At 44.9% G+C, this 20,190-nt stretch overlaps 1 protein-coding gene across 5 annotated transcripts in view; it reads left to right on the forward strand.

The window, feature by feature from the left end:
• Window positions 1-17,978, forward strand: part of nyap2b (neuronal tyrosine-phosphorylated phosphoinositide-3-kinase adaptor 2b) — a 59,857-nt gene extending 41,879 nt beyond the window's left edge. For all 5 annotated transcript variants that reach the window (XM_035800401.2, XM_052477205.1, XM_052477203.1 and 2 more), the window contains 5 exons: window positions 4,646-4,968; window positions 7,977-9,056; window positions 11,271-12,314; window positions 13,224-13,321; window positions 15,469-17,978. In XM_035800401.2, the coding sequence (XP_035656294.1) occupies window positions 4,646-4,968; window positions 7,977-9,056; window positions 11,271-12,314; window positions 13,224-13,321; window positions 15,469-15,684 (2,761 nt within the window). In that variant the 3' untranslated portion in view covers window positions 15,685-17,978. The remainder of the gene's footprint in view (window positions 1-4,645; window positions 4,969-7,976; window positions 9,057-11,270; window positions 12,315-13,223; window positions 13,322-15,468) is intronic.
• Window positions 17,979-20,190: the final 2,212 nt, after the last annotated feature.

Consider the following 20,190-nt stretch of genomic DNA (forward strand, 5'->3'; position numbering starts at 1 on the left):
GGAACTACTGAACGTAATGCGCCAATGTAAACTGAGATTTTTTTTAATATAAATATGAACTCTATCAAACAAAACATACATGTATTGTGTAACATATTAGTGTCATCTGATGAAGATCATCAAAGGTTAGTGATTCATTTATCTCTATTTCTGCTTTTTGTGACTCCTCTCTTTGGCTGTAAAAATGGCTGTGTTTTTCTGTGACTTGGCTCTGACCTAACATAGTCATTTGGTTAGCTTTCGCTGTAAAGCCTTTTTTGAAATTGGACACTGTGGTGCGATTAACAAGAAGTGTATCTTTAAAATGGTATAAAATACTTGTATGTTTGAGGAATTTTAATTATGGGATTTCTGTTGTTTTGAATTTGGCGCCCTGCACTTTCACTGGCTGTCGTCATATCGATCCCGTTAGCGGAATCCCAGCCCAAAGAGTTATTAACTGCTGTTGATATTTCTGTGTAACACTTTTTGTGTTGATTCAGGAGTTAAATTAACACCGTGAAGAGTTAAATTAACACTCAGTGGTGTAAAATAACCCCAGTGTTGGTGACAATAACCAAAGTTGAACCAAAACCATGCCCATCGTTATCATATTTCCCAGCATGCTCTACTGCAGGTGGATTTTAAGAATTGTTTGTTTCAATATCTATGTTTTTGCATGTACACAATTGATTAATTAATCGTATTCTACTCAAATATAAATAACATACATTTTTGTAAACTAATTCAATCGGTTACTATGGACTGAGGCTATGGCACCCATTACTGAAATTATTGTTCCACTTTATATCATCTCATATCTTAGTCTTCCTAACACTGGCAGTCATTCTGAAGGCAAATGCTGGCTATCCCCGCTTCCTTGATTCCAATAGGATTTACACATCACTTTGCAAGATGGCATAATGTGCCGTTCAGGCCTGATGTGGCCTGTAAACCACGAGTTTCAGGCTACTGTATTAGGGTAAAACTAGGGTCTCAAAATAAGCCTTATGAATTATGCTGTGTTAAAAAATAAATGTTTAATGATAACACATTCACTTAGGATTTCACATGGTGAAGGCCACAGGACTGAAAATGTATGAATGCAACAACCATGTCTCTGTAGCAAACACAGTTATTGGTGGTACTGGTAACTCAAAAATGTACTTGAAAGGCACCCTGAGAAATATGCAGATTTTTCTCAACAATAGGGTGTTAAGTGTGTGTGGTTCTTCAAAGAACCATCTCATTTAAGGTTCTTTAGAGAGCCTAAAATGGTTCCCTTATGGTAGGGCTGCATAACCCTTCCTGGAGATCTATCTTCCTGTTGGTTTTCAGTCCAACCCTAATTTAACACACCTGATTGTACTTATTAGCTGCTCAACAAGACCTTAACTAGCTGAATCAGATATGATAAATTAGGGTTGGACTGAAAGCCTACAGGACAGTAGATCTCCAGAAAGAGGGTTGGGCAGCCCTGCCCAATGGCATCGCCCTGAAGAACCTTATTTGGTTTCACCTTGAACCTTTATTTTTAACAGTGTACATAGGGAAAATTATAACTCCTGCCATTCAGATACCATGATTAGTGTGTTCATGGTTAAAAAAAGAATAGGAAAGTACCAAAGAGAGTGTTTGAAACAGGCACTGTCTTCTAGGCTACATAACATCAGCTGGTGCCAAGCTCCTCTGGGCACAAGGCATGACCAGGAATACACACTGAGAGCTGTTTGATTTTTCCCTCCCTGGTCTTGAAAATGCCAGCTCAATGCTACCTCCATCATGTGCGTGACTGGCACGATCCACTGTAGTGATTCATAACCTGAGATCCTGGAACCCTCAGGTGGTGTGTGATAGGTTTGGTAGCTGGAGGAGGGTAGGTGTCATATAGCTGTCCACAAGGGAGGTCTACAGGTTCAAGGAAAGAGTCACCCATTTTGAATGCTACATCTCTGAGCGATGTTCTATCGATTCCTTGGGTCATTTCATGTCTTCATGTGTATCTGAGCTATTGCCGTTCAAGCATGCAGAAATTCGCAATGACACAGCATTGCGATAAAGCTGCTCTCACTAGACTGATTGCAAAAACGTCTGTCATGCATGTCAGATTTCAATACTGGCTGATGTCATAACGCGGGAGCCATTTAGAATATTTCTCCAATATTCCTACCTCGAGAAATGTGTCATTTAACAGTGGGTCCTCCACATGTCTCCTATTTGTCTGCCTCTTCAGTCCAGGGTGCATTGCATGGTGCCATTGCAAGGCCGTTGCAAATATCAGACTGCGAGGCACACTGATCTGTAGATTGAACATGGCGGGATTGTAGACTCCTATATTTATAGTGCCGTTTGTTTAGGCGATTGTACAGCTAACTAGCTACTTCACATGCTGATATTGACTTTGGTAGTATTGTGTGTAGCTACATTTGCTAGCTAGCTACCTAGCTTGCTAGTCAGCCAGCCCATTGAGAGAGCATTGCGTGTGTTGTAGTCGACTTGATCTGCAACAGTTTTCCACAACGATTTTCAGATGTTGCATACAATCTTAGTATAACAATAAAATGAAACATTTGTTCACAAAAAAAAAAATCTCACATATTAGTGTTATTTAACACTGTGAATTTTAGGAATTAATAGTTTTGAGTGGATTTTGCCTTTTAATAACTACAGATCGAGGTTTAGGACTTGGGAGTTGTAGTCTCTCATCTGTTCGTTTGTTGTGCGGAGCTGGACAGCAGCAGGCTTTGTGTCTGGTTTCCGTGGGTACCCTGTTGCTAGGCAAAGTTAAGCCCCTAACCAATGAACCCAACCCTGCAAGCTCCTGCTGCTCAGCAGCTGGCTTGGAGTCAGTGGAAGTCAGCAAAGTCACACACACATAAAACGCAAACATCCACCCACCCCCGCCCATGCATGCATTCAAGCATTTGTACGCACACAATGCCACTTAATGTCACAATAATCTTCCAACTTAGTATTTTGACTGACGCATTGACTTAATGTATGGATAAACTCTTGGACTTAATTTCCACAATGTGGGCTAAACCACCAAAAGATACCAAAAACACAAAAGGTTTTAGGTTGGTTTTCCTTTAACTGATTCAGTGCAGATGATTGATTCCCCTCAATGACAGTAACTGGACAAAAATGTTTTAGAATACTAATATGTCAACATCACTGTTTCTGTCCAACTGGTCTTGATGGAACATTCATTCTATATTTTCCAAAACAATTTGGTCATTCCAATTTTCTAACCTTTTCAAAGAGGCACTCTGCAACTGGAGTACTGTCTCCATCAGGGATGAATTACATGTGGTTCAACTCTCATCCATTGACATTGTGAAAACTCTGTATCAAGTGCAATGAGGAGTTTGAGTTGTAGTTGAGCACCAACAGAGAACGATGCATAAGTAGGGAGGAAGTACACATTCAACACAGCAGATGATGCACAGTAGTTTGAATGGGCACTGTGTGAGTGGGTGTGTGCATGTGCAAAAAGTTCTGTAGGTTTGTGGTTGGAGACAGAATAATTGTTAGGCTATTTGCTTTTGTCATTTTTCAACTTGACTTACAGGTATTTACTCTGATTTTTCAAAAATGTATTCAAGGTGTTGACCATATACTGTACCACAATCAACACATTTTCGTATCTGACAATATCTGATGATATAGGGCTATAAAAACTAAGACAATTTTTTTTTTATTCAGTCGCCTAACTACTACTTCCTATTTTTGTCCGCCTCATCATCTCCAAACTTTATTTAAACTTTCGCCGTGATATATTCTGTTTGCTGGTGACCTTCTCAATAAAAAAAATAGTACTTGAAATGAAGCTAAAGTCACCACCATCTGGCAGTAAGAGAGTCAGAAATCAACTCTACAGTCCTGTGACTGTTAAAGCCCCATTCTGCCACATGAACCACTCCATTCAGGCTAATCATCCGGGTTTTTAAAGAGGGATCGATGGTGGCCGGAGTGGGGAGACTTCCATCGTGTCATTGTGTCTCTGCGGCTGGGAGCGCTGAGCTAACCATGCCCAGGGTTAAACACAAATCAATGGCTACCCACAGAGAGATTCTCTCGGCTGAGTGGTACTAATGTGGCTCTCATTGTTGACGCTTGCATCATTTGAGCACTCATAAAGAGAGTAGGGCAAGCGGAAACACACCCACGTGCACAAACAAACATCGAAGTAGACCTCTGTGTGCTATTTTTGGTTGAAGTTCTTGTGAAAGGGCAGACTTCCAGAGGTGAGGGAAGGACTGATGTATCGGTGATGTTTAAGTTGACTAATTATCTTTATAGATTAATCTTTGTCACAGTAACTTACAACAACTGTTTGAATGAAAGATTGATCGATTTATTGTTTATTTCTGGATTAATCATTTTGGATTTGAAAGCAATACATTTCATCTTTATAGTGTTCAGTGTGGTTACATTTGCTTGGTTTTCCATCCATAATAAATTGTTTCTATGTCGAATGCAAAGATAGTTCTATGTACCGTCGTGCATTATCACACGAGCACCTATACTATCAGATTCCAGACCAGCTCTCTCTCTCTCTCTCTCTCTCTCTCTCTCTCTCTCTCTCTCTCTCTCTCTCTCTCTCTCTCTCTCTCTCTCTCTCTCTCTCTCTCTCTCTCTCTCTCTCTCTCTCTCTCTCTCTCAGGACGGGCGAAGAGGTGGTGACTGAGGGGAAGCTCCTGCGCATGGGCTCCATGACAATGCCACCCCCCCCAGAGCGCATGCCCGTGCCCCCCTATCTTGCTTGCGGGCCGGGCTTCGCTGTGCGCTCCCAGTCCCTACACTCGGTGGGTGGGGGCAGTAATGGCGGTGGGGAGGAGGAAGTGGGCAGCCCCACGTCCCGCAAGCAGCCCCCACCTAAACCCAGGAGGGACCCGGCTACCAAGTTGAGCATTTCCTCTGAGACAGTGGACCACAGCCCCACCTTGGTCTGTAGGGGCTGCAGGGCCAATCCGGACAGTTGTGATGGTAAGTATGGAATGGCACGGCTAGCTAAGCAAAGTAGCTAGCTATAGCCTGTAATCCAACGTAGCTAAGGCAACATTGGCTTAGTACACAACTATGAAAAATACTACCCGACGCACAGCTACACAAACACACAAGACCTGAGAAACACTCTGAGCAACACTACACTACAATATGCACTGAGTGGTTTATGTGTGACAGCGCTGTACAGCATTCCTGTCTGACTTTACATAACAACAACACAATTTGGCCCACACTCCGTAAACAAATGACCATCCACTGCAGTGGGACTGAATGAGCCCTTACAAGCCAGAGTGCAGTGAGTGTACATGAGGTTGAGTGTAGCAATGCGGATGAACATTGGCTTCTGGTGGGTGAGGCTCTGCTTGGTCATTGAATCTCACTGCTCCTGACGGTCATGAATGGTGTTTATGTAGGCCCAGTCGGCCAGTTTTTTTCCACTATTATTGGATGGCGGATGTGCGAACAGACTTTATTTTCATCATACTTTTGTCCTCCACACACGGACATGTTGCAGTGTTAGATTCCCCCCGCTTGAGATTTCACCACAGGAGGCTGCTGAGGGGTGAACTACTCGTAATAATGTCCGAAACGGAAACCGTGTGTTTGATGTATTTGATACAGTTCAACCTATTCCGCTCCAGCAACTAAGACGAGCACTCTCTCCCCAATTAAGGTGCCACCGACCTCCTGTGGATTTCACAGCAACACAACCTGACTCTAGTAACTCATTCAGGCTTGAGGAGGTTGGAAGGGTGCGTGCAAAGTGACCGGTCTCCTTTTTGATGAGCTGTCGAAAGCTAACCGCTTGGAAAATGCCTCCACACAGCATGTGCAACCTACAGTATCTGTGTTTTACAGTGTCTGCTCATCCGTTTTCCTCCTCAAAGCCCACAAAGATCCAGTTTACATTTTGCACAAGAATGTGCTCCGAGAATGGGTCACATCCGGAGAGATCTGAATTTGGTGTCCTGGTGTGACTCGTTTAGCCTTTATCCACTTTGTGATCTGGCTCTAGCATGAATCCTCACCAGGTAGACAAAAGTGATCCACTCTGCGTCTGTTGTGAGGAAAAAGTGTCAGAGGTCACTCACTGTAAGTCGTTGTTGCATGCAATCGGCAATTCCCCTGAATTTAATAATAACAGCAGATCTCAGGGGAAAGCAGATTAATGAAACGATCGACGGAAGCGGGACACATTGGGAAAAAGATGGTTACTGTACTAGAAAATGTAAGCAGAGACAAGCTATATTTGACTGGATCGACATTCAACCATCGCTAATCATAGATAAAATCAGTAGTGTGGCCTTGTGGATACTGGGATGTGAACCAATAGAGCATAAGAGCCATAAATTCAATCACTGTTCAGCTGTAGACCTATATCAAATGGCATGAAAAAAAATGTTTGTTTGTTGGACAGAAACAAAGAACACCTGCTAAGCAAGGAAACAACAAGTGAAGAAATTAACAGGCTATTAAAGTATTCTAGTCTTAAAGGCCTGTGAGAGACTTAAAGGTGAATATACGGCCGCATTCGACTGCGTTGCAGTTTGACGTGTGTGCCGATGTGATGGTTGGTTAGGGAGTTGCCCTGGCTGTCTCAGATTGGAGGGGATCACTGTGTGCGCACAGATCTTCCTCTGCACCACGGCAACCATCCCACAGAAACAAGACCCCCGTAGCCCGGCCAATCAGAACAGCGGCAGGCAGCGAGGGCCAATGAAGCTGTGGCAACGGTTGAGCTCTAAGGCGTCCCGGCCAATCGCCGTCGGAGTGTGGGGGTGTCCATCACAGAAAGAAGGGTTGTTGCGTGAGCCGGAGCAGGCTCTGCGCCGAGCAGGGGGGAGGGGCCAGTCGGAAGCAGAATTCATTCAGGAGGAGCGATTGACCTAGATTCCTTTTCCCCTAGGAGGAGAGGGGGTGTGGGTAAACACATCCGCTACGGGGGAGGGGGCGAGAGAGCGGGGGAAGGGAGGCGGGGGAGGATGAACTCATCATCTGTGCGTGAAACAGATCTCAAGATCCACCATGCAACCCAGTTAGCATAATGATAGTAATAACAGGACACACATCCGAGTGCGGAGACACAAATTACACTGACACATAGCCACATCAACAATTGAAAAACACACGCACGCACACACACGCACACACACGCACGCGCTGACTGTGCTCAAATGAGAGGTTGGGTGAAGTGCGGAAGAGACATTTCAGTTGAATGCATTCAGTTGTTCAACTGACAAAAAAAATATATATATATATGCTATTATCATCTGGTTGAGAAAATGGTGCCGGAATATAAAGCCCTGTTGAATTTACAACCTGTGTTTGTGCAACCTGTGTTTTTATGTGCACTTGTTGGAGGAAAACAACATATTTGCCCTTTCCCTGTGTGTGTAGTAGGGAGAGATTTAAGTTCAGAGACGATGAATGTGAATATGTTGAGGTTGGGTTGAGGTTATGGATGTACTGTACATGAAAGATTTCAAAGGGATGAATGGTGTGTGGGTGTGTGTGTGTGTGTGTGTGTGTCGTGATGGCGGTGGTGAGTCATAGAGAGGAGCGTGCGCCTGGACCATCTGGCGTCTGAATTATTAAAGGTGTAAAATCTGCAGTTTGAAGGAGACATGTTCCAGCTCTTATCTTCCACTTACATCTGACCAACGGGAAAAAGGGACACACTTATACACTACACTATTTGACCTAGAAATACACTCTCTCCCTCTGCACTACAATATACTGTAACCAGAACATATCTAGCCTAAAGGAACACCTGTCTCTATATGGCTGTGATATACAAGACCCAAATGGATTCACTGCAACGCTACGTCATAACAACCTGAAAAAACCCACACAGTTTGACTCAGATACACTTAACTACTACATTGCCGTATATCTGACCTAAAAACAAAGACATGTAAAACGTAATAATACTACAGGGAAGGTTTACTATGATATGGCTAACACGTTTTGTTTTTCTGCTCCTTCAGCGCCACAAGGCTGCGGCGAAGACTGCAAGAGGGTCCCTCCCCCCAAACCCAGGAGGAATCCCAACACCCAGCTGAGCACCTCCTTCGATGAGTCCTACATCAGGAAGCACGGAGGCTGCAAGGGTCACTCCCCCTCTGCGGAGCGCGAGCACAACCCCTCGCCGCCGAGCGACGAGAGCCCCAGCCACCACTCCGACTCGGATGAGCCCGTCTACATCGAGATGGGCGCCAGTGTTGGGGGCGGGGGGCAAACAGAGGCGCCCAGGAGTGAGGACGAGGAGCCGGACGAGTCGGTGTATGAGGAGATGAAGTACCCCCTCCTGGATGACATGGACTACCGCTGGGACCCCCCGGGATGCCGCTCCGCCTGCCCCACCCCGGCACCACTGGACCCAGAGCCCCTCAGCCGCTGCTCCACTCCGCGCAACATCCCCCTCTGTGACATTCCCGCGCCCTTCCCCAACCTGCTAACCCACCGGCCGCCTCTCCTGGTGTTCCCCCCTTCACCAGCCCAGTGCTCGCCAAACTCAGACGAGTCCCCGCTCACCCCTCTGGATGCACTGACCAAACTGCCCATGATGGACAACCCCGGTGCCTACAGCAAGTCACCCACCTCCTCTTCCGAGCCCCCCTTGGCGCACCTACGCCGGGAGCTGACCGCCACGCCCACCTTGACCGTGTCGGGTCGCTCGTCGGCCCCGCCCCTGCCCTGCACCCTCTACAAGTCCTCGGCCTCCTCGACCCACGGCTATCAGCGCAGCCACTCAGCTTGCCCCTCGCCCGTCAGCATGGGCCGCTGCCTAACTCCCCTCAGCCTGATGCGTGCGCCACCCTTCGACGCCCCCATTCCCTTTCCAGGTGGGCTGCCGCGCAGTGCCTCTGCCACTCCCCACGGAAAGGGCTCGCCACCCCAGGACTGTGTTGCTGGGGGCAGGCTGCATGGGTCAATGCAGAACGTGTCGACGGGGCGCTCACGCACACCGACCAGCCCCCTGGACGAGCTGACCAACCTATTCACCGCCGGTAGGAACATGATGAAGAAGAACACCAGCGGAAGGAAGTCGAAGGAGCCCGGGGAGAGTGAGTGTCAATCATTCAGTCAGTCAATCAATCAGTCAATCAACGCATCACATCATCTATTTGTCAATCTAGTTACAGAATCAGTCAATATGAACATAGAGGTAGAGTGTAAAAAAAAGAGTTCCTCCACAGGTATCCACTATCCAGTCTGATCCAAACTGACTGCCATGCCATAACCCACAGTGTAACATTGACACGTTTGTTGACACATTGATGCACAAACTACAGCAATGGCTCAATTTTTTTGTGAAATGATTTATTCGTTTTCTCATCAGTGTCGCGTTAATATAAACCCCTTTTCATCTGGTTAAACAACTTCCAATCCCACTAAATTAGGAGATGCTGCTGCTGATGTTTGCGGTGGGTGTTTGTGGCTCTTTGCAAGCATTTCCTCCGTGAGCCCGTTTAATCTATGCCCACCAAACATAGATTGATACAGATCATATGATTTAATCTGGCCCGGATTAGGGAGTAAAGCGGTCGGCATGCCTCTCAAACCACGCAATGGCATTAAGCCACCGCACAGCATTACTCTTAAATATGTAAACATGTTTAAACACAGGAGGCCAATGCATCCAGTACTTTTCCAAAATTGCACAAATGGTGAATCCAGATAGTTACCCAACTCCAGAGGTTAATACTTATTTATAAAACTTCAGAACTGGTTTTCCATATCCATGCTTTGTCAACCATCCTGTAATCTTTATATTCAATCGTGGATTCATTTATTTAATTTGTATGCATAATTCAGCCATTGATTTTCTCCTAATTAATGACCCCTGTTGACACATGGCCTGAAATTTGAATGGGCCTAAAATGCAAAGAAATAAAATATGAATTTGTGTGTGAAACCACATAGGCTATTCATTGCATATGCACACAATACTGTATTACAAATTGTAAAAGAGTAAATTGTGTGTAGGTATCCAGGACTTAATTATGGTCACAAGAGCAGTGAAGTGTGTTATTGGGTTTTTATCAGATTGGCTGATGATTTGGAGAGAGATCTAACATAGCAACTAACTCCATGGGGGAATTCCCACTGGTTGAGTGCATTTGAACCCATCTCGGGCTATACATAAAAAATGACTGGGCACGTGTCAATCTGTTCTTAACTCCGAGAGCTTCATAGCAACCACCAACTCCAACCCAGTCATAGCAACAGAAGAAGGAGCCTCTCTTATTTGCAGCATCCCTCCCTGTGGGGAAGTGGGCCAATCGCAGCGCAGGTCACTCCAGCTTCCAACTGATCATGTGCAGCAGCAGTAGGCTTCCTAAGAGACAACCAAGACATTTACACCTGATTAGAGAGTTCTATTCCTATCTTGGCCCAATCAGCTAGTAAAGATTGAACCAATCAGGGAAACAGCTTCACAGTCACCAATCAGGAGAGAGAAAGAAGCCCCAATCTATGACAGATGCTGACTTCCTGGAATTGTAACACCACAATCTTCTCTGAATGTAGGAAATATTGGTTGGTGGTTCTGGCAAATGTTTTGATCTGGCCTTTTATACAAATTCTGTGAATTTCTTAGCTTTAATTGGCTTGTGGGATCATTTGTTGGCTCTGTCCTCTTCATGCATATGCAGTAATGTCTTATTGATGCGCAGTTTTGTGTTGTCTTTTAGCCTAATAGAGAGAGACAAGCAGAAAGAGATAGAACATTACAATTTCCATGTATACCAACTGCATTGTTTTAGAAATATTTCACCAAATATGACCGATTAAAACAGCAAATAAATGTGTTAAACAAGAATGCATTGAAAGTGGTTACTGAGCCTTTACCTACCCATTGGTAATAGTATCTATGCAATTCACATCATGGATGTCTCCATGACATCTGTCAAATGAAACAACAGCATTTCCCAGTAATTCAGGCAAAAGGACCTTGTCTCATCCCAGTGGTTCATAGTACCCACAGCGCATGGGTGAAACCAAGTGGCCATATAGCGTTAGTGCAGTGCTTTAATACAATTGTTCATTTTTATATAGGTTATGTTTACTAGTTATGTTGTGTTGAAGTAACAGAATATGGCATTGCGCCACAACTACTAACTAATTGGTAAGGACATGCAGGAACTTGGCATTTTAAGGTTTTTGTCTGTGTTTCTCCTAGGAAATAACAGTAGATACCACTAGGCCTAACTAATAACTAGGGACTTAAAGAAACTTGGTATTTTCTGGTGTCTGACTGTGTTTCTCCTCTGTTATAGCCGAGTCCAAGTGTAAGCCTAACAGCGAGTCCAAACGTGACGGCAAGGAGCGGCACAGTCACAGCAAGGAGTCCAAACGGGAGAGCAAGGAGTCCAAACGGGAGAGTAAGGAACGTAGCAAAGAGTCGTCTTCTCACAGACGCGACACCAAGGACAGGGGCTGTAGCAGTGCTGAACCCCTGCCTATGAAACGGGACAGCAGAGACCGGGGTTGTAATAGTGTGGAGCCCTTGCCTATGACAAGAGACAGTAAAGATCGGGGTTGCACAAATATTGAGCCCCCGCCTGTCAGACGGGACAGCAAGGACAGGGGCTGCAATAACATAGAATTGATGCCTAGACGCAATAGCAAAGACAGAAGTGTCCACTGCATGGAGCCTTTACTAAGGCAGGACAGTAAAGACTCTCCCCGGAATGGTGTGGAGTCCAGACCAGACAGCAAAGAAAGGCTCAGCCACCAGAACCCACCGGAACTTCTACCCAGGCAAGATAGCAAAGACCGAACCAGGAACGAAATGGATTCGAGACATGACAGCAAAGAACGAATTGATCAGCCACCAGAGCTCCTACCCAGACAAAATTGCAAAGATTCACCCAGAAATGGCCTTGAGTGCAGACGTAATAGCAAAGACCGAGACAGGGCGAGCTACGGCCTGGAGTCTAGACAAGAGGGCAAAGAACGAAGTTACAATGGAATGGAGCTCTTACCCCGACAGGACATCAAAGAGTCCGCCAGACATGGCCTTGAAGCCAGGCGTGACAGCAAGGACAGAAGCTGCAATGGCTCAGAACTGCCCCCCCGGCGCGATAGCTATGGCAAGAGTGCCAATGGCGTAGATCCTAGGCGCGACAAAGACCGGGTGGGTTACAGCTCAGATGTCTTGCCCAGGCGTGATAGCAGAGATAGGGGGACCTACAACTTTGAGCAATCAAAAGCACAAGAGAAGAACGGTGTATCAGGGCAACAATCATCGACGGCCACACCAACTCGGCATGGAAGACCTGCTGGCAGTCCGCCAATGATGTTGGGAACTGGCAATACAGGTGAGGATAGACTATTTTAAAATGCACATGCAGCTCAACACAACCAGACACCAGGAAGTGACTGTGGTAAATGATTGACACGCACTAAACATGTCCTCATCAAGCACAATAATCTGCAAAGTTTAGAGATGCTATACTGTTGATTGCAATAACATGCAAGTAGCATATCCATAATCAAACAATTTGAACATTCTCTGACTGGGTTACATGGGTAACTAAAATGTACATAAAACAAAGGTAGTTCTTCAATCAAGTACAAGGATGGAGTAAAAACCCGCAGGCACTCGGGTGACTCGGCCCTCTGTGGAATGAGTTTGACACATGCTGTAAAACAACACATTTCACTGCACCTATCCGGTGCGTGTGTGACAATAAAACATATTTTGAGTGTGCTTGTTAGCTAGATTGCTAGGCTAATTTAGTTAGCATATTGTCCGTCACCTTGATTGTCATTTGAAGACCATTTGAATTAATTATAAGGATATTTCATACTAAATCAGTAAAGTTTTAAAATTAAAAGAACAAACACAATTTTCACGAAACATTTCACACGAAATAAGAAACTTACCTAGGCCAACTGTTCTCATCAGGGTGCAGTTTCAAACTCAAGAAAGGTGATTTCCTCTGGTTTGGCGGGAATACTGAGACCAGGTGCAGGTGCCCTTTGAAACACACTGTAGTCTAAATAGCTAGAAGCCTAGGCTGCACAACATAAAATGAAATGTGATTCCAAGTGTTATCTTATAGACAAGACATAAAACATGCTGAGAGATGATTAGTAAGGGTTTGCGATTGTGATTAGGCTTATAACTGTGTATTGCTTCACCATAACTTTTAGTTTTGTTGCATATAAACTATTGAAAGAGTGAGCTAAATGTATTAATTTAAGTACATTGTCCCTCTTTATAGAACTGAAACCAGCACTTCCGAAGTATGGCCGCTCCTTCTCTGCCCCAGTTACACCCTCTCCCTTGGGGACCCCACAGAGGCAAGCACCAGAGGCACAGGTAATTCGATGAGATATGCTGCCAATAAATCTACAATTATTGAGAATTTCAATAAACATTATTCTACGGCTGGCCTTGCTTTCCACCTGGCTACCCCTACACCGGTCAACAGCTCTGCACCCCCCCGCAGCAACTTGCCCAAGCCTCCCCCATTTCTCCTTCACCCAAATCCAGATAGCTGACGTTCTGAAAGAGCTGCAAAGTATGGACCCCTACAAATCAGCCAGGCTAGACAATCTGGACCCTCTCTTTCTAAAATTATCCGCCGAAATTGTTGCAACCCCTATTACTAGCCTGTTCAACCTCTTTTTCGTATCGTCTGAGATCCCCAAAGCTGCCGAAGTCATCCTTCTCTTCAAAGGGGGAGACACTCCAGACCCAAACTGCTACAGACCTATATCTATCCTACCTTTCTAAGGTCTTCGAAAGTCAAGTTAACAAACAGATCAGCATCCATTTCGAATCCCACCATACCTTCTCCACTATGCAATCTGGTTTCTGAGCTGGTCATGGGTGCACCTCAGCTATGCTCAAGGTCCTAAACAATATCATAATCGCCATCGAAAAAAGACAATAATGTGCAGCCGTATTCATCGACCTGGCCAATGCTTTCGACTCTGTCAATCACCGCATTCTTATTGGCAGACTCAACAGCCTTGGTTTCTCAAATGACTGCCTCGCCCGCTTCACCAACTACTTCTCAGACAGAGTTCAGTGTATCAAATCGGAGGGCCTGTTGTCCGGACCTCTGGCAGTCTCTATGGGGGTGCCACAGGGTTCAATTCTCTCTGTATACATCAACGATGTTGCTTTTGAAGCTGGTGATTCTCTGATCCACCTCTACGCAGATGACACCATTCTGTATACTTCTGGCCCTTCTTTTGGCCATTCTTTGCATTAACCTCCAGATGATCTTCAATGCCATACAACTCTCCTTCCGTGGCCTCCAACTGCTCTTAAATGCAAATAAAACTAAATGCATGCTCTTCAACCGATCGCTGCCCGCAACTGCCCACCCGCCTAGTATCACTACTCTGGACGGCACTGACTTAGAGTATGTGGACAACTACAAATACCTAGGTGTCTGGTTAGACTGTAAACTCCCCTTCCAGATTCATATTAAGCATCTCCAATCCAAAATTAAATCCAGAATCGGCTTCCTATTTCGCAACAAAGCATCCTTCTCTCATGCTGCCAAACATACCCCCATAAAACTGACTGTCCTACTGATCCTTGACTTCGGCGATGTCATTTACAAAATAGCCTTCAACACTCTACTCAGCAAATTGGATACAGTCTATCACAGTGCCATCCGTTTCGTCACCAAAGCCCCATATACTACCCACCACTGCAACCTGTATGCTCTCATTGGCTGGCCCTCGCTTCAAATTCGTTGCCAAACCCACTGGCTCCAGGTCATCTATAAGCCCCACCTTATCTCAGCTCACTGGTCACCTTAGCAGCACCCACCCGTAGCACACGCTCCAGCAGTTATATTTCACTGGTCACCCCCAAAGCCAATTCCCCCTTTGGCCACCTTTCCTTCCAGTTCTCTGCAGCCAATGACTGGAACAAATTGCAAAAATCACTGAAGCTGGAGACTCATATCTCCCTCACTAACTTTAACCATCAGCTATCAGAGCAGCTTACAGATCATTGCACCTGTACATAGGTCATCTGTAAATAGCCCCCCCAACTACCTCATCCCCATATATAATATCTCGACTTGCACATTCATCTTCTGCACATCTGTCACTCCAGTGTTGCTAAACTTTTTTTTTTTTTGCTAAATTGTAATTATTTCACCACTATGGCCGGCCTTTTTATTGCCTTAGCTCCCTAAATCTTACTTAATTTGCACACACTGTATATAGGCTGTTCTATTGTGTTATTGACTGTTTGTTTATTCCATGTGTAACTCTGTGTGGTTGTTTGTGTCACACTGCTTTGCCAGATCGCAGTTGTAAATGATAACTTGTTCTCAACTGACTTACCTGGTTAAAAAAGGTTAAAAAAAATACTAATAATAAAACAGATTGGCCCCTACTGCAGACCTGGATCAATATCTATCTTGTTTTCTTTCATTCTTAGGAAGTGCTTGATTTACGTTCCCTGGTTGCCTACTGCTCTTCTCCACTTTTCCCCAGGTACCCCAGATGCCGTGGATGTGTGGGGACAGCACCATGCTGGAGCAGATCGAGAGGAAGCGCACCCTATGCATGGAGATCCGCTCCAGGCAGCGGCCCCCAGACAGAAACCACCCAGACAGGAACCTGTGCAAGCAGAAGAACAACGGGGCCAAAAAGATCCAGCCGCCCCCATACCCCACTCAGACCACTGTGTTCTGGGACACAGCCATCTGACTATAACCAATGATTAACTATAACCCACTTGGCCCCACGCCCAATCCCCATCTAGACTTTGTGCCTACTGATTGGCCTACTCCGCATCACGGGGGTCTGGGGCAGCCAATAAGAGCAGGGAGGGGATCGCTGATGTCAAAGGACAATGGTGGTTACCATAGCAATATTTCCGCTTGTTCAGGTTGTAATGTTCTCTCATCATCACTGGTGATATTTGATATTTTTCTATTTCAAGTGACTCCATGTAAAATACTTAGTACGAATAAATATTTTCTAAACAAAAGGGGATAAAGCAGCAAAAACTATGTAGATGTAGAGCAATCCAATGTTTCTTTTATGTTTTCGTTTTGGTATTTTACATTTTAAAGCATAATCTATCACGGATAATTATTTATGCCAAATGCTCAATGAATTTCCAGTACTCAAAGCATTCTTTTGAATGGAGGATATTCTGACTATCAGAGTCATATATTTCGATCTAAATACATGGCTCTGGTTGCCATTAGCCTTTGGGCCAATGTGTTCTAGTATGTACAATACTTAGTCCTAGAACAGGTCAGGAATCTTGTGCTTCAGTTTGTAAAAGTTTACAAGCTGTGTAGTCAGTCAGAGCCTTTGACAAGGATTTATTTGTTATGAGATGGGTTGGCTAGCATGTACATAGTACACAACACTAAGATAGAAACGAGGGTGGGTCAGGGAGATAAACCTAAGGACAAACCTATTATCCCAAACCAGCCTGCTGAGGTAAATTGTTGGTGAGGTTGCACTTTGCAAGGGTTGGTTATCTAAGTTGGGTTGGTGGCAATAGCTGGCACAGGTCAGCTCTCCTACTCTGCCAGACACATTGAGGGCATCTTCCCACAGAGTAGATACGGAACTCAATCCACACCAACAACCAGCCGGAACAATCCACGCCTGAACCTTTAGACAAAAACTTAAACTTACGGCAGAATATGTGTATATTATGCACTTGCTTGAGAAATAACTTTGGAAAAATGTGCTTATATATTTTTGGGTAAAATGTAGAGTCGTAGAGCCGTGCCATGTAATACGTTATCACTGGTTGGCTGGGTGGTATGATCACAGATGATTGGCTGTCTGTGACATGCCGTCATCCGTGACTGGCTGTCTGTGACGCATTGTCCCCTGTGATTGGCTGCTTGGCAGCATCCATTTTAGGGATCAGATGATAAGGACCTATAGGGTGGCCACAGCTCTGCCCAAGTATAAGGACATGGGTTACACAAGGGCCTACAGATCAAGGCTTTGTAAAGTAAAGATTAATAATGAAAAACTGCACTACCCATCATCCTCCATCACACTGAATTAGACTGGATCCATGTCCAGCTACCACTCCACTCCCCCTCTACCTTCTACATCATCTAAAGAGGTTATCTTTTGCACGTAAGAAATGCAATGTCTACATTGCCAAACTGTTTTAGATGTACCCCCCCTCCTATTCCTGTCCTCCATAGACCAGCATGCACCTGCATGGGCAATAGGGGTGTGACTGAAGTCATGGGTGACTCAGGAGTTGCCTCTAACAGTTGCTCCAGGGCCAGATTTCTTAATGATCTCCTAGGTTAAGGTTAGGATTTGGGTAATCTAACTATAGATCTGTGTTGGGGGATGGTCCTACATCAAGCGATGAATCCCTTTGAGGTTGTTTAAGGTGCAGTGTACTGTAGTGCTGTTGGGGAATAACATGGGTGAGAGACCAATAAACGTCTAGATCCCCAAATCTGTCCATTCATTGGCAGACATGAGCAGCAGTCCTACAGGAATAGAGGAAAGGAAACCTAGGAGTAGCATGAACAACCTAACTGGTTAAGCCAGTGCAGTACCCCTTCCATTGAGAAATCAACACGGAGGTCCCACCGAGTCCTTTATACTTGTATGTGTGTGTGAGTGTGTGTTAGTGTGTGTTAGTGTGTGCCAAGCTACACTGTATGCAGGTCAACTCTGAAATGATTGTTGTAAACATGAATTTTTCTGCCCCACACGGTTGGTCGGCGCAGGTCTGAAATGTATAACGATGTACAATCTCTTTTGTGTCTGTATAGAATATGTGCACTGTGAAAGGTAGAGAGAGCACAGCACTGTGAAAGTTAGTGAGAGCACAGCACTGTGAAAGGTAGAGAGAGCACAGCACTGTCAGAGTCATCTGTCTTATTTCTAAAAAGGAAAAGAAGAAAAAAAAATGTTTGCGAAAATGAAGTACTGTATGCTGATTGTCACATGGGTTCTGTTGTCGATAGAAATAAATATGAACTTCAACCCGCTGTGGAAGAGCTCGGACTCCTGGTGTATTATGTGATTGTGCTTTTGGTCTTTACAGTTTACTCTGATACATATCTTTTTTCAATAGTAACCCACATTGTGGTACTCAAAGGGCACTTGGTAAAGTTAATGGAAAAGGTCCCTGTAAATCACAACTTGATTTAAAGGGATTTTTGTTCTTGTGGATGAAACTTTTAAAGAATAAAAACTTTTACTTATCTGTAATACAAACATGGCATAGCACAATTTGATAGCACCAGCAGTAAACAAAAGAGTTAGCATATTTCAACCCTGCAGGCGCTACACAAAACGCTGAAATAAAATATAAAACATGCATTACCTTTGACAAGCTTCTTTTGTTGGCACTCCAATATGTCCCATAAACATCACATTTGATTAATTACATCCATATATATCCAAAATGTCAATTTATAAAGTGCGTTTGATCCAGAAAACAACAACTTACAAAAAAAGCAACGTCACTACAAAATATTTCAGAAGTTGCCTATAAACTTTGCCAAAATATTTCAAACTACTTTTGTAATACAACTTTAGGTATTTTTAAACGTTAATAATCTATCAAATTGTAGACAGGGCAATCTGTGTTCAATACAGGAAGACAACAAACCAGCGCCACTTTTCACGTCTTGCGCAACTCACAAAAGTGGACCCAGTTCCTAGTTGGCCTATTTCTTCATTGCACAAAGGAATAACCTCAACCAAATTCCAGAGACTGGAGACATCCAGTGGTAGGAAATGAAAACAGGTTCCTAAGAAATATCCCTTGGCAATAACAAGGCAGGGAACAGAGAGAGGCAAAAAAAATAATTCTGAACAGTTAGTCCTCTGGGTTTTGCCTGATACATCAGTTCTGTTATACCCACAGACATGATTCAAACAGTTGTAGAAACTTCAGAGTGTTTTCGATCCAAATCTATGAATAATATGCATATCTTATATTCTTAGCATGAGTAGCAGGAAGTTGAAATTGGGCACGCTAGTTATCCAAAAGTGAAAATTCTGCCTCTTAGCCCCCGTGCCTCCATGATCAAATGGTAGATGATGGTGGTAGCCCCGAAGAGTTGACAAATGTATAAGGCTATACAGTGGAAAACCGACAGGGCTAGCACAGAATTGGGAAAAACCAAAATAGCAGTGATTTAGAGGGGTCAGGGAATTTCGGCAATCATAGTATGAGGTAACTTGACTTATGGATGAAATAGGAGGTGACGTGGCCTGGAGTGTTTAATGGTCTATGTCACTGCCTCTGGAGCACATTTACAGCTTGGGTTCAAATCCGGCCCACTGCTCTTTTAGCACTCTCTCTCCTATCTTTCACCTCCAACTCTCTCAATCCAATAAAAATACAATAAAGAATAAAGAAAATAAATAGGTGACATAAGGTGTGTGCATATATACAGTGTGTGCATCAGCCCTTGGTACACACGTGGCATCGGCTGACCTGCTGGCGCTGTTGATTGGAGGAACACGCCAGGGACGGGGGTGGTGCCAAACTGCTCGGCTCGGGTAACAAGGGTCAGCCAGAAGCTGTAGACATTGGCAAAGTATTGGCACGTGCCACTCCACGCCGGCAGCTGCTCGACGAGGTCAGAGACTGACCCTCGCCACCTGCTCCGGAGTGCTGGAGAGAGGAGAGGATAGTACAAACACACACACACACACACACACACACACACACACACACACACACACACACACACACACACACACACACAAACAACATTGCAGACAATAAAGTCATACACACATACAGAGATCCCCCACCCCTACCACCTACCACACCCCTAACACACTCACCATAAGGAAGGAGTAGCTGGCCCACAAACTCCTCCATCCGAGGGGACAGCTGGGGGCGTTGTGATCTTGGCTGCGAGGGCGTCTCTCACACATGGCACAGCTGCTGATGTGGCCGAGGATTTCGCAGCCCGACATGAGCATTATGGGCACGGCCGCAGAGGTGGAGAGCCAGTAGGACTTACCGTTGTGTCTGGCGTAGTCACAGGTGTTGCAGTAGCAGAAGGGCATGGTGCTGAAGACTTGCAGACATGAGCCTGCCTGGCTCGTGTCTCCAAGTCTGTTTCTCCCTGGGGGGCCCTTGCAACCCAGCAGGACCCTTAGGACCCAGGAGAGAACACAAACACCAGGATCAGTCAGTGTGAGGGTAAGGGGGCACGCACTCACACACACAACTCTCCTGTTTCT

The sequence above is a fragment of the Oncorhynchus keta genome, chromosome 23 (assembly GCF_023373465.1).
Source record: "Oncorhynchus keta strain PuntledgeMale-10-30-2019 chromosome 23, Oket_V2, whole genome shotgun sequence".
Lineage (NCBI taxonomy): Eukaryota > Metazoa > Chordata > Actinopteri > Salmoniformes > Salmonidae > Oncorhynchus > Oncorhynchus keta.